The sequence below is a fragment of the Betta splendens genome, chromosome 2, assembly GCF_900634795.4.
Source record: "Betta splendens chromosome 2, fBetSpl5.4, whole genome shotgun sequence".
Classification (NCBI taxonomy): Eukaryota; Metazoa; Chordata; class Actinopteri; order Anabantiformes; family Osphronemidae; genus Betta; species Betta splendens.
Genome location: NC_040882.2, coordinates 9,848,621 through 9,863,563, shown reverse-complemented (window position 1 = coordinate 9,863,563; position 14,943 = coordinate 9,848,621). Strand labels below are relative to the sequence as shown.

Below are 14,943 nucleotides of genomic sequence, written 5' to 3'. Positions count from 1 at the left end.
AATCTAGTTTCTCTGTAATATTATGGAGACAGACATGAATTGATTTTGTGTGTAAAATAGTGCACACATAGAATAACAGGAAGACTCACAATGTCTTGACATATGAACAGTTGAGTTTCTCAAGAGAACATAATGCAATGAGAATCTGCCATCACAACGTGCTTGTTGTTACTTGTAGTCAAAGCTCAGCTGATCTCTTGTGCCAACAAGAGGGAAACTACCGAACCTGATCTGTAAGTTTAGGAAGATACAGCAGTGCAATTTACTGCAGTCTTCATGAGAACACATTTTTATTCTATGTCTTGTAAGAACTCCATTTTTCATTCATTCAGTTGAGAATACTGATGTTCAAGCATCTGTACTGTAATCGCTCCATGATGAACTCTGACAAAGCTGCTCCTTTACGCTTTGAACTGTGTCTGCGGTGACCGATATGAACAGGAGACGCTGGCAGGTTTTACTGCTCTACTGAATCACCTCACCTTCACTAGTGACATGTCTGCTCCTATGACGCCACCTACTGACTGTTGAATGTTCAAACATGCAGGTAGAGTAAAGTCAATTCCCATAAATATTTGTAGCTCCGCTGTAAAACTTCTCGTCATTTAAAAGAGCAGATACAAAATTTCCTGCACCAGATTTACTTGTGATCCCATCACAGTTTCAACATTTAAACTAAAGCGCAGATCAACTGTAACTTTATAGGTTAAAGACATGAGCTGTTCATTCTGCAGAAGCACAGAAACTGTAAAAACAAGCACAGCGTGTAATAGATGAAGCAAAATCTGAGACTGAGTGACGAAGGAGACGCGGTGGGTTTCTCGTCTTTGAGATCAGTTGCTAAGTTCACCTCCACGATCAGTGGCTGCTGCTAAAGCTTCAGCTTCAGTGTCATTGACCTGTCCGATGTTTGACCCTTGGGACCAGCGTATTAAACCTGATGAAACAAAGCTACACCCTAAAGCTGAGCTTATCCATACCCCAATGCCTTCCCTGGAGGAGAGGGTGAGTGATTCAACATAATCTCATATTATGTTCTATGCATCTGACATACTGTATAATGAAATACTTTAAATATCAGAAAGCTGCTGAATGAGCACATCTCAACTTGTCTTCCTTATGTGTTACTTGATTATGTCTTCTAAGGAGCAGGTTGGGACGAACACCCACATTTTACGACTGTCTATTCTTTCAAATTCAATACTAGAATGTTTTAATGCTGAATTCACATAAGCCACAGCTTCCTGAAAACCAGTGCATCGGCTGCGGTGTGAGCTAAGATAATCGTTGAGGAACAGGAAGACAAGTTCCGGATTCAGCAGCTCGACCTCCAGCTGAGATCTCATGGCTCCGATAACGTCCAGGGCCTTTGTGCTTTTGTTCCCGTGTTTGTGGGACTTTGTTCTAGCAGTAGGTAAGATGTGTGTTCTTGTACTTGAGTATCAAAGAGTGAACTTTCTGGGAAGTTAAGCACATTTTGGCTGTTTGTTACAGTGGTATGTTTTTTCCATGTTGACATTTGTTACATGGAGTTAAGTGAGGATCAGATCATGTTGGTTGTTTCACATTCTATCTTCTCTAGAAGCGAATTTTCTGCTGCATCATCTGTCTTGAACAAACTGATGTTGTGCAACACCTCAGTTAAACTTGACATGAACTGCTTCACCTCTCTGTGCTTTGTCTTCTTTACTTGAGGAATGATTAAAATCACATCTGAACCTGGACAGACGGTCATGCTGCCGTGTCAGGACCACAGCTACGCCCACGTCTCAGCAGTGGAGTGGAGCAAAACAGACCTGTGGCCAAAATGGGTGGTTTTCTATATGGACCAACACCCTGGCGCAGAAAACCAACACCCGCTGCTGAAAGATCGGGTGGAGCTGAAGGACAAAAAGATGAATGATGGAGACGCGTCTTTGATTCTGAAGAACGTGGTCGTTAATGACACTGGAACCTACGAGTGTCGTGTCATTCAGGAAGGAATAGTGTCATTGAAAAGAGTTTCTCTGGACACAGAGCCCATTAGCATCGTGACTCTGAACGTTCAACCAGGTGATTTAATACCAATGCTCTGAAAAGTTTCACATTCTTGTCTGTTATATGTTGTGACGTGATTTTTCTTAACACAGATCCAGACTCTGATCGAGAACGGCTCTTGTTGAGGATCATGCTCTTCATTGTGGTGTGCTGTCCATACTTCATCTCCACTCTACAGCTGGTGTCTCTGTGCCGGAAAAGAAATGCAGGTAACTCTGAATTAATATCTGAGGCTTTGAACTGGACCTGTGAATCACCTGATCTACTGTTGTTGGATGTTGATTGAAGACTGGCAGAGAATTGAACTTGATATGGTACAGTTTTTATCGGTCCCTTTGACCTGTTTTGCATAACTAGGTTCCCCTTTTTTTCACCATCACTATTCCAGCGGTGCTTCGGACACATGTAGCAAATGTGTAAACCCGTTCTCATTGGATTGACACATTTCCTCCTTCCTTTTGCAAAACAGTTAACACTGACATAATTCAAACGATCCAAATTCTATTGTTTTAGCTTTGGTGACCAAAGAGACACCGTCTATTCCTAAGTATTAGAAACCAGTAGGACTGAACTCATTCATTATTATTAAGTAATTTATGGAATGTGTATGATGTAGTGCAATAGTACAATGTGCAACATATCCTGGTGTACTGTGTCTGTTGTTGTGAAGTTCTGGTTTTGAATCCAGGAAAGTGGTAAAAGCAACTTCAAAGAACTTTAATAAACAGATGAAGTGAAGAATGACTATTTGATACGCACATTGCCACATTGTCTTTAAACTATGCGATGATTAATAGAATGACCAAACTCTGCAGGAAACTCATCTGTTTCGGTGATGACGTCTTCTCTCGATCAGCATCCGGAGAGTCTGAATGAACAGGGTGATGTCATCACTGACTCCCCCACTGAACATCATCCACATGATGGGGTGTAAGTAGCTGGGCATTTGTGTTGGGTCTTTAAACATGTGAAATCTTGTGGGACTCGTTTTCTAAGGTGAACAGTTAATCTGATTTGGGTTGTGGCAGTCATCAGCGTAATACACGCTGTTCTTAGAATAGAAATATAAAGTACTGCTACTAAAAGTATGTTGAACTCTGTCTGTACTCTATATATTAACTACTATCTATTTGTTCATGTCTTTCTCATACTGACTAATAATTTTGACTTTATTTGCGAGTGCGCCCACTACGGCTTCACTTCTGGTCGAAGGCTGCCATCTGCTGCCGATACAGTCTTCAAGTAACTCAGCAGGTTTCTGTTGGTTTTCAGCTCCATGTCACAATAAAAGTATTAAATATGAACAGATGGTGACTCCAGTTAAACCGTGCTACAACACAAAAAAGCAACACCTCTGGATGTCTATATGTATATACATACGTCCATATACATACAAACATAGGGCGTGGCATGACTGGGGCACCACACAATATACTAGGACACTTTTCTATCGTCATACTAATTGTATGAGAATGTTTTTTTACTATATACTAAGACACTTTTTCTGTCCATATTATACTGTGTGTCATAGTATAGAATGTGATAAGTTGTCTAGCAGTTGTCTAGGCTACTACAGAGTCAAAAACTGATATAACATCAAATCATATGACATTAGAAAAGTGTCATAGTATAGTATGTGTTAAAATTGTGTCAATATGCGATAAAAAAGTGTCAGTATTATATGACTAAAAATGAGTCGGTATTTAGTGACAAGTGTCATATTATAGTATATGGTAGAAAAAAGAATTCTCCTAGAATGAACGCTGCAAACAGATACAGATTGCCTAGGTCACCACCAGTAGATGGCGCTAAGAGTCCATTTATAAACTTCAATCATTTTGAGTCGAGTGAAGTCCTACACAAAAGGCGACATTCAAATACTTTAATTTAATTTATACAGAAACAAGTTTCAAAAGAATAAACTCGAGACAAATTTTTAAGTCAAGATTTTTTTGTGAAACCCAACAAATCCCACTGAGCAGCACCAGGCAAACTCCCTTCAACCAAAGGAAGCTTCAGGCCATCAGCCTGTATCGGGTCATGCTAGTATAAATATTGTTTGACTACAGTTGCTCTATACCAACCATGTGGCTAGAGACTGTGTCTTGATTGGTCTATAATCACTGCTGCTGAAGAGACTATAGAAGAGACACCAACCGCTAAACAATGTAGCGGCTTTATGTATTTGCTTGCAAAGCTTAGTTTTGTGTTGCATTTACCTGAACAAGCTGCTTTCCAGCCTTCATGCACACGTGTCAGTGGATGCCGCTGCATCGAGGGGCCCCAGCTGTTGCTGTGTCGCGTCTTCTTTACACCAGGGGCCTAGACTACGTCTGACCTAGTTGCTAAATGGCCCAAGAGGCAAAGTCAGAAGTTCATCACACATTAGAGACACAGGGAGCAGACAGAGGCTGTTCTGTTACAGACATGTTTTTATTCTGCGTTTGAGGACGCAGCCATGAAATAATACAAATGATCCCTGATGGAGTCATTTATTAACCAGATATTAACAATTTGTACAACAAAGGTGTAGTTTTCATGGAGAAGCCTCATTTGATCTTTCTCTCATCCAGTAGCTGTCCAGTACAAACAGCTTCTACTGGTGAGCTCACTACAGTCAGTGTTTTTGTGCCTTTACACAGTGATGTGATTCTGTTTCTCCTCATTCCAACAGGGGGTGTGCAGCTAGGTCCAGGCATAGAAGTGGCCCATCTATCCTTCAAGATGTGTGAGGTCCCACCTTCAACGTCAGCCAGTGAGGCAGCTACTGGACCCTGCTCGAGTCCTGATCCACGCGTTCATTCTGTGGCAAACTGAGCAGTTCCTGGATTCTCTGCATGTCCTTATTGACTACTTCGGTCTGAGAGCTGACGTTCAGATCGCCAATCAACTCGTCTGTCAGCTGCAGGCGGGCCGCCCTTGTGATTGTGGAAGAAAACGGCAGTGAGGACGGAACATGTTATAAAAATGGAGGAGTTCTCTTGAACTCACCACTCCGCGAGTCGGAGTTCGTACAGCTCCCTGCGCTCTCTCCTCCTCCTCTCTCGAATGGTTTCTCCTGCCAGTGACTGCAAGCCGATGACCAGAGCGCCCACAGGAATCCTGAGCAAAATGTGTTTACGTTAGAAAAAACAAAAGTAAGCTAAATGACAAGAAGCCACTCCAACCCATTTACTGGACAAATCAATACTCCTCCTGTGATCTGTTCATATCCATTGTTCTGCCTGAAGCAGCTTAATTGAATAAACCTTTTAAACTGTCCATTTACACCACAGTAACAATTCAGTGACACATTTCCTCTCAGCTGTCTCTAACAAAGTCACACCCCTCCCTCCAGTCACACCTTCACCACGTGCCGGACGAGGGAACGATTCTGGAATGAGATCTGGAGCGTGATGTGCTTTCCGATTAGCCGCCTGCTTTCATTTCACCCCTTTCTGCCCTGACTGCACCTGGCGTCGATGGGAACGGGGCTGTTTGCACACATCAAACGCTCCAGGTGGCTGGTCACCGAGGCAGACAGTGAGGAGGAGGCAACGCTAGTGCAGAGCCAACAGGAGAAGGGACTAGAGCGGAGCCAGCATGGAGCTGATGATCGCACAGAGGATCCAAACTAGCCCCTGCAGCCTGTTCCACCATCAAACACCTCACACTCAATCTCCATTACACAATCACATTCAAATCTGCTCTTGGCTCTATAGCCTCAGCTACAACTGAAAAGTGGGATAAAGTGAGGGAGGAAAGATGTAACACAGTGAAACACAACCCTGGGTCAGATCAGACTGTGGTAGATGGAAATGAAAGGCTGGGAAAACAGAGATGATATAAATGGAGAGGGGCAGCTGCTGCTTTGGCCCGCCTCCCTGCTCTAGTACCCAAAACATGGCACTCTGCACTGCACATGAGTCCCTCTGGCACTGACAGAGTCGGAGGTGGGGAGCAGGGGTGGGTGGGGGGGTTCAGCTGGGCGACAGAGGGTTGCTGGGAGGGGCGCAGCTGGCAGCCAGAGTGCACGGGCACAAACGCAAACAAGCACGAGCAACTTACTGTAACATTTCTGTTCTAAAGCTCCGTCCAGTAACCACTGAAATGCTTCTGTCAGATCGGTTACTGTAAACGTCTGATGAGGTCGACCAGTGGGGAAACAACCCAACTCACCCCAGTACTGCTCCGATAACGGTGCCTGCCACCACTCCTCTCAGGCCCAAGTTCACTCTAAAAAGGGCTGCAGTGACAGCTGTTGGCACAAAAACATTGCTGTTAGAAATTTTTAATTCTTACTGTGCAAGTAAAGTTTATTTTGTTGATGCTGTTGCCGAGATGATTTGATTCACAAGCTGCAGCAGCAAGCTTACTGGAATAGACTACTATTAATATTACAGAGTAATAATGTGTTTGTATGAGACAAGATGGTAACGTGAAACTGCTGGTGTGACAGGTTTGATCAAAGTCCCATGTGACTCACCTCCAGCTGCAGAGTAATGGCTGAGGGTGTAGGTGTCTCTGTACACAGACAGACCTGTGCTGACGGAACTACAGAGCAATAAGAAAAAAAACACAAACGCAGATCAGAATTTTACATGAACAATAATACTCAGACAACTTGGACAGAGAGGACACTTAATTCCAAGGTGTTGCCACAACATCAGTGTTCCAACGTAATGAGCAGTAATAAAACCTTCTCATTTAATTTAATTTCATTCTTAGCTGGTTGATATATTATTTAGCTGCAATTTATTAAGCAGTAGCATTTTAATATTAAATAGAAATAAACGAATACAATTATACAGAAGTTAGGTATACAGGCTACTGGTGAGCATTAGACAGCACTGATTTTGGCTGTAGCAGTGCTGCTTTATTTAGTGAGTGATATACAGTTGTCACCAGTTCTTTGATGTCAGTCCAGTGTTTCACAGCCTTTAAACCCAGCATCATGCTTACTTACTTGAACAAGGTGACAAAAGCAGCCACTCTCCAGCTCCACCTCCATCCGTATCTCACAAAACCACGAATGGCTGCGTTATGTGCTGAGCGCTGGTGCACACAGAGCAGACATACAACACTGTCAGGACGTGGCAGCATAATCTCATTTTTGACTGTGCAATTTCATTGTAAAATGACTAAAATGTACTGTTCTACACAACAAAGCCACTTTAGGGCTCTCTACGTAGAGGTTTATTGTTGGAAGCTAATGTTACTCTCAAACCGCAACCTTTTCTCTTACTCTTTGAGCATGCAGCTGTTTAAAACCGACGTCCAAATACAGATTTCACTTACCACTGCATTCACGCGACTCGTATAGATTTCTGCCTGGCTGATTTGAATATACCTCTCCCTGGCCTGGCGAGAACCCGGCAGCCCACCGTAGATGAAACCTGCTAGTGCAGCCACTAAACCACTCTTCAGCACATTGGTCAGCTCCTCGGGATAGTTCTGTGTCGCACTACAGGAGGAGGAAAGTGAAAAAGCACAGTTATTTTTTCTTGGATAACAGTTCCAGTAGTTTCATTAAATTATCAAAATAAATAACCAAAACATTAAACATTCCTCAAAAGCCCATCATCATAAACACCTAGAGCCTATATCCAGCCTTCTAAATAAAAATAAAACAAAGCAGAAATGGAGGAAAGATTATACAAAGCAGTTCAATTTGCATTTGCATTTGTGAACTATGCTGACTGCTTATAAATGGGCTGTACGGAGAGCTGTTTAATTGTGACATTATTTAATCTACCTGAAATCCAGGAATAGACCTGATCCTTTGGTCAACTATAGTTCTAATTTTATTTCAAAATAGTTTATAAGTTATTTATTATTTATTAAGTAATTATTCAGGTAATTAAAACAACATAATAGATTACTTAAAAACCTTGAGAGCAACAACATCTGGCAAACACTAACTTTTTTTCAAAGAGGTCCTTGATGCGGTCCCATCCTGCGTCTGGGAATTCTGGCTTGCCCAGGTTGCTCGGCAGGACGCTGGGAGAGACGATGGGTGCAGGAGCACGACTGGTGGAGGAGGAGGAAGAGGGCATCTGTGCATGCTGGGCAGCGGCCACGTCAGCTGCGTGGACCCTGGGGAGCAGGAAGCAGAAGGAAGAAGGCCTGGCTCCCTGAACGAGTGGGCCGGTGCTCAGGGTGCCCCGGGGGCCCGAATCTGCCTGCTGTCTCTGGGGGGCAAAGCTTGTTCTGGGCTGCATCACGCTTCAGCTGGCATTAGGCTGCGGCAGGGAGACAGAAACACATGGCAGTGGGTTGGGATGCTGCACTCACTGCCTCAACTTAAGATCCATCCTCAAAACAAACAGCCTCGGGGCACGTGAACTCCTAGCAGCGCCGCACGGGCTGTTCATGGGAGCAGCTGCTGAGTGGTGCAGTCTCATCACAACAACCTGGGCACGTGAGCAGACATTCTTTCTGACTTACACGTCAATGCAGCGGAGCGTTCACCTCCAGGATGTGGAGTCGAACGCGGATAAAAACGTGGCTTCAATGCTCTCTGCCGCAGCTCTGAGTGTAATGTAACGTCATAAGCAGCGCGTCGAGTGCAGTAGAGTCAACAGTCACTGCTAACGCAGTCGAGCTGTCAGGTCACACTCCGTTTAGGGTCAACGACGACAAGCTAACGTTACTCTAACAAAGTATTTAAGTATCTTGCAATAGAACTTCTCGTATGACTGAGCGTGTAATTTAGCGGTGTTTTATACTGTTGCCATGCCGACTATACCACAAACCCCGTAGTTGCTCATGGTTGTCCGACAATAGGCGCTTTAGCTTCACCTGTTAGCATGCTATGTGGCGTCGTGGCTGAAAAGCAGCTTACCAGCAGACGGCGCGGGTTCCTCTGCTTTCATTAAGTGCAGGCACCACGTTTAATCCACGTCAATTCAAGTCCTCGCTAAAATCTCCACATGGTGGTTGTTGTCCTTCCCTCGCCCGAGTCCCACCGGTGACTTCGCGACCGTTGACCGGCTCTGCGACCCTTGACCTCACCAGTCACTCATCACCCGTAGACGCGCGACAGCGACACGCGCCGGCGGAGGACTGAACTGCACGTGCGTCATTTACTCTGGATTCCAACACTAACTTAGCATATTTTCATTTTAGGTTGTGTTTGTTTAGACAGAAGACGTAAATAGAGCAAAGCATGAACTCATACATGGCTTTAAAGAGCAAAACTGTTTATTGCCATTACAACAAAAATGCTGCACAAATCATGTCAGAAATCTAAATGTGACACCTTGACACTTGATCTAGCAAATAATCACAGTTTTTTGGTCAAACGAACATTACACAATCATGTTTACCCTGGTTCATTTTCTCAACACCACTTTGAGATTCCTGCTCGTTTACAGTGTAATGTGAATACTACAACATATTCAGCATTAACCTCTAGCAAGACTACTTTCAATAGGTAAAATCTATCCACATGTTGTGCGAGTGTTTAAGTGTTTCTTGGAAACTGCCCCTCTAAATAGAACACAACATTATTGCTCACTGTTGGCAACCTGTGACATTGTGTGTCTTTATTACAGAAAATGTGATGGATGTAGTGACACTTGGCAAAGGATCATTTAGGATGTTTATCCATTAGAGGGCAGCAAATGGCTATTTGATCTTAGTGCTTTTAGTCATTCTTTGCATTAATATAATTAGTACTTTTTTATAATGAATGTAATAGGAAATATTTTTTTGCATTATTCTCTGTCCAGACCTTTTAGCCTTCTGAATCGCCTTCCAATGCACTAGATCACATTAAACATACATATTATGCATGATATGATTAATCAGTACTGTAGGTTCCTCAAATATATTTGAGCAGCTGTTAGGAGTCAACATCATGCACCTTGATGCAGTTATTCAAGTATTCAGAGTTTCAGGCGACGAGCAGGTTACTGTCTAATGTTTTTGATTCCGTGTTGTGCAGAATCAGGTTGAAGCATGAGGGACAGAGTCACATTTCCTATGACAAATGCACTGAGCAACCAGTGTACAAGACGGTAGAGGTCTGATTTTCGTGTCAACCCAATGTGATGAACTATGCAGATAATAACATGTTACCATTACCATTAAAATCATTCAAAAAGGGAAGTCATGTAGATGCTCTGTTCTCTCTGTGAGTGACAATCTAAAACTGAGGCAATTAAAGTAAGATGTGAATTGATCCAATACTATGTGTAACCACACAAGTCACCCCTCTGTCAGAAGCATACTCAGCATATTTCAAAGTACATTTCACATATGCTCTGTAGTGAAGTACATACTGTGTATATTACATCCACCCAGGATTCACAAAAAGAAGTTTAAAACAAGGCGTCCAATCCTGGTCCTCACTAGAAGCTGTCCTGCTCGTTTCTTCAACTGTACCTGCAAAGATTCTGATTACTTGGACCAGGGATGTTCAACCAATCCAAAATAGTTATAGCAGACAATAGTTGGACACCAAGCAGGACTGTGGCCTTCAAGAACCAGGATTGGACTCCCCTGTCCTTGGATAACCTATAACCTAACCTAAGATCAGAACATCCAGGTGTTGGGTCCATTTAGACATCTGACCTGTGTAAAACTGGAGAACCAAGCACCACCAAGGCAAGTTCTTTTTAAGAATTAAATGCTTTCTTATTTCTCAAAAGCCGATGAACTTCCTGAACCACAAAGTGACCAATAACTGCTGATGGCATTTGGCCTCTGAAAAGCAGGCAGCATCTAAGGCCAATCTACACCCCAACAGTGAACTGTGCTGTCACTCGGTCCAACCAGACCTCATGTTAGCCTAAAACACTGAACTCTAAGATGAAAAGGTATGAACTTTTCTATGACTATTTTCTAGAAAAACTTTTAAGAGGAACACTATCGACATTTAGTGCTACTTGTGATGAATTCATGGTGCAATAATTACATTCATCTAACATTTCTTTCAGTACAGCTGCCCTAGTACCCTAGTACAGCTCTCTTAGTTATAGCTCCGTCTTACTGGGTCTGTGGACAATCTGGCTATAGTTGCTCTTTTTTTTGGGGTTGTAGGTAAGAAGTTGGCTGAACTCGCTCAGGAGTCTCTCCCAGTAGCAGGAAACATCCTGCATTTGCAGGTGGTTGAGGATGAACTCCTTCCCCCTGTGTGGGATGAAGAGGAGAGAGTCAGACACATGGGTTCGAGTTTCTGCACATCGCTTAGTGGAATTCCCAGCTGGGACAAGAACAGAGCGAATCATGACCGTTTACTGAGCTGCCATCAAAACTAAATCATAGAACATGATCTGTTACCTTGTGGCGATCTCCTGAGCAACTGCATCGTTTTCCTTCACAAACTCCAGAAGTTCCCTGAGGACATAGCGCATGCAAGAGAACATTAACTGTTACCATGCACACACAGGAGATTTCACACATAACTTGTGTATTCACTCAAGTACTGACCTGCACTGTGAAATTAATGTATGGACACAGGTGTTTGCATGTTACCATGAAACCTCTCAGGTTCTGCTACTGCACATGCACAGGTGTGTGATGCGCACTGTGCACAAACACCATCAGTTAAAAACAAACTGAAGCGCAGTTTTTTGTAAGATGTCAAAATAATTATTTAATTTATTATTTGGCCAAATGTTCTGGATGAAGATGTGTTTTTTTTATTACACCTCACATTATAAATAAGCACCTCCACGCTCAACAATGGTGTTGGAGCTTGTGTGGGCATATAAATGCTAATCATTCCAACATTTCTGGTCGTGTGAAAAGTTTTTTTTTATATTTTTGGAAACGCTAAGTCTGTCCCCTAAACACAGGTATAGGATTCCTTTGTACTATAATACCAAACTATACTATATAACAAGACAAACTAAAAGAACGGAAACAGCAAGAGACAACCACAGTGTAAGAACTGTAATTTTGCTAAACAAATATTCTCCCTGAGTAGCAGAAGAATCAGAGAATGTTCAACTTCACGCTGACAGATTTTTGTCACAAGAGAATTTCACAGCATCTCTTCACACTAAGACCATTGACTGAGCATATTTCTATAACAAAAAGCTGTACCCTGTTGCTTTACACTGTAATTTTGCATTGATCAACTAAAATTATAACTTCTACAAAGAAAGCATCCTGAAATCTCAAACAGGACATTTCGATTGCACATATAAATTTGTGTAAAAGAAGAGCACAAAACAGAAATATATATGATGTGGATAAGAAAAGAAAAACATTGGACAACTCACATCGGACACAGACATGCAAACCTATTGTAAACAAAGAAGGACACCAGTGCTGGTACCTGACGTCTGAGAGATCCTGCTGGACTGGGATGTAGTGGACCCAGGGCTTGAGCTGCGGGTAAAAAAACTCCTGCCATTCATCCCCCACATGAAACACCAAGGAACCACAGAGGAAGAGATGTTTCAGTCTAAAGCTGGCTGCTACACCACGGAAGTTGAACAAATACCTGGGGAAGATGAGAGAAGGAAGTTCTAGGTGGTGGTGGTTTATAATAAGTACATGTTTATGTTATTTGATTCATCACACATTGCAAATACTTTTCTAACATATATTTACAGCTTTACAACACCCAGAACAAACCCGGAACAAATAGGAAAATGACAGCCCACACACTGCAGACCTCTTACTGTCTGATGAGATGTGCTACACGTCTTACTTGTCTTACAAGCTTACTTGTATCTGCAGTGGTCAACCAGAGGGATTTCTTGAGCTGGTGGCCTCCCCAATGTGTCCTAGACAAACATAAAATGACTAAGATTGGTTTATAATGCCAAAAATAATATTCAGTCAGACAAAATTTGGGGGAAGCAACAGATGGGAACTACTTGAAGTAAAGTTGTTTGACACTGGGGTTTTGCGAGAACTAACCTTCTCTGACTTCCAGGCCTGGTTCTTGGTGTACTCTGCATCCACCAGCTCTGGAGCATCTCTGGACAGAAGGATAAGAGGGTCGCGCTCAGCACTGGTCCTGTCAATAAAAAAAGAGAAGACAATGAGAGGGGAAACAAGAAAATAAATGAAGCTTAAAGATGAGCATGGAACAAGAAAAAAAACACCTTTGTTTCAAAGTAATAAACCCTTGACATCAGAGAAATTAAGTGACACATGCACAGAATGATCTAAAATAAACCTAATAGTATAACAAACCTAAAACACACACACAAACCAACTAACCTGGAACCTCTGAAGAATCCTTTGGACACTTTCTTCTTCCAAGGCCATTGTGCTGCAGACCTAACAGAGAACATTACATGCTTTATTTACTGGCCAGTGAAAATCAAAAATGTAATGATATCAATTTTAGAGTTAGAGGAGTAAGAGTAGTAGCTGAAAAGAAGTTGTTAATTTCTGTGCATTTAGAAAATAAAATAAAATAGAGTAAGAAGATTTTGCAAGCAAAATCACATACTAAGGGTCAAATATTACTTTTTAAGATCTTCTCTCATCAGATCCCATCTTCCCAGTCCAGTGGGGTATATGGGCCAGACAGCAGGTCCACCCTCCCAAAATGTCCATGCAGGGTACATGATGTCCTGATAATCTGCAGTCTACTCAGACCAGAAATTCAGTTTAGTTAGTACATTGAATTGTGTGTACTTTTAAGTGTACAGAAAACGCATGCTTATAGCCTGACCTTACTGAAAGAGAAGACAGGCAGGACTGGCTGCACCCAGCTGGGGACCTGAGGGTAATCCCTGACATTTACCACCATCTCTAAGTCCGGTAACCGGTCAATTACCTCCAGAATGAAATGCTCCACACCACTGCACCTGGAAAATGCAGTACAGAGAAATAGCATCACTGTTCATTTCCATTTACAATAATTCATACTGGTCAAACATTAAGTATAAGCTCATCATCTTACCTGGCAGGGAACATACAGTTGTGTTCTCTATATAACTTGTTTCCTATGACCTGGTAGTGGGTGCCCACTCCCCTTTGAACTGTAGCAGCCATGACATCTTCAGAGATTCCTCTTCTGAAAGGCCCCAAATCCTGATGCAGAACACTGAGACAGAGATCATCAGAATCTTCAGATGTGTCTCAAATCGGTAATTCCCCATAGTAATTCCTTCTGCCTGAATGTTGTCACCTACCTCAGGTGGCAGCTACAGTTGACAGGGCTGCAGGGACTGTACGCTTTAACACTATCTGAGATCTTTTCTTTAGTCTTTCTCCACTGTTCACCTGCAACAACACATACAAATTGACAATTGTGCCAGAAGATGATTTTTAAACGAAGCAGGCGTGTCTAATTTTACGGGTTTATAGACGGACAGATCTATAAATAGAATGCTTGAAGTCTTGATAAAGGTCCTGTGCAACAGGTGGGAGCTGGTACGTGGCTCATTGGTTGATGCTAGTTGGATCTTTAGCAGTCATCGATCTCCAGTAGAAATATTGACCTAGATGTCGGCAACGATAGCTTTGCTTGTTATTCTACATTGTTGCTATTCGGAGGAACGCTGCCTTTTATACATCAACTTAAAAGTTAGCGATGTCTGATGTGTTGACGTTTCAGACGTGACCTCGTTTGCTAACGTTAGCTAGTTAGTGTTGAATGAGCCAAACAACAAAAGTTAACTAAAGAAACTGAGACAGAAGTCTTCTTCCTGCTTTTAAAGCTCTTTAATAGTGATGCTTAATTACAAATTACCTGATGTTCCGAGGAAACCTAAATTACAAACTTGCAACAGCATTAACACCTTCCACAAACAAAAACGCTCCATTTTTTCTCTATCGTCAAGCTTGGTCTGATGGAAAAAAAACACAAAGCCGCGAGCTGTGATCTGCTACTTATGTCTGAAGTAGTAGATGCGGTCATTACGGTAATGCGCAAACTAACTTCAGGTAAGAGTTACCGTAATGTTTAAACGATTAGCTCCTAGTCAAATTAGAAATAAAAGGATACTTCTC

General features: G+C 42.4%; 3 protein-coding genes across 3 annotated transcripts; 1 reads left to right on the top strand and 2 right to left on the bottom strand.

Moving 5' to 3' along the window:
* Positions 1-32: 32 nt before the first annotated feature.
* Positions 33-3,382, top strand: LOC121202010 (uncharacterized). The gene is made up of 4 exons (XM_041069505.2): positions 33-1,414; positions 1,696-2,052; positions 2,130-2,246; positions 2,853-3,382. Exons 1-4 carry the CDS (start codon positions 1,345-1,347, stop codon positions 2,969-2,971), a joined length of 663 nt encoding a protein of 220 aa, XP_040925439.1. The 5' UTR covers positions 33-1,344; the 3' UTR covers positions 2,972-3,382.
* Positions 3,383-4,451: 1,069 nt separating this feature from the next.
* Positions 4,452-9,047, bottom strand: timmdc1 (translocase of inner mitochondrial membrane domain containing 1). Its single transcript, XM_029139499.3, has 8 exons — positions 8,861-9,047; positions 7,939-8,258; positions 7,315-7,480; positions 6,983-7,071; positions 6,503-6,570; positions 6,196-6,274; positions 5,029-5,139; positions 4,452-4,955 (listed from the first exon to the last, which is right to left on the bottom strand). The coding sequence occupies exons 2-8, from the start codon at positions 8,235-8,237 to the stop codon at positions 4,802-4,804; spliced, it is 966 nt and encodes a 321-aa protein (XP_028995332.1). The 5' UTR covers positions 8,238-8,258; positions 8,861-9,047; the 3' UTR covers positions 4,452-4,801.
* A 150-nt stretch (positions 9,048-9,197) lies between these two features.
* On the bottom strand, positions 9,198-14,840 carry poglut1 (protein O-glucosyltransferase 1). The gene is made up of 11 exons (XM_029139488.3): positions 14,684-14,840; positions 14,124-14,214; positions 13,892-14,035; positions 13,661-13,796; positions 13,453-13,574; positions 13,201-13,260; positions 12,895-12,994; positions 12,700-12,758; positions 12,305-12,472; positions 11,302-11,358; positions 9,198-11,151 (listed from the first exon to the last, which is right to left on the bottom strand). The coding sequence occupies exons 1-11, from the start codon at positions 14,754-14,756 to the stop codon at positions 10,995-10,997; spliced, it is 1,167 nt and encodes a 388-aa protein (XP_028995321.1). The 5' UTR covers positions 14,757-14,840; the 3' UTR covers positions 9,198-10,994.
* Between the last annotated feature and the right edge of the window lie 103 nt (positions 14,841-14,943).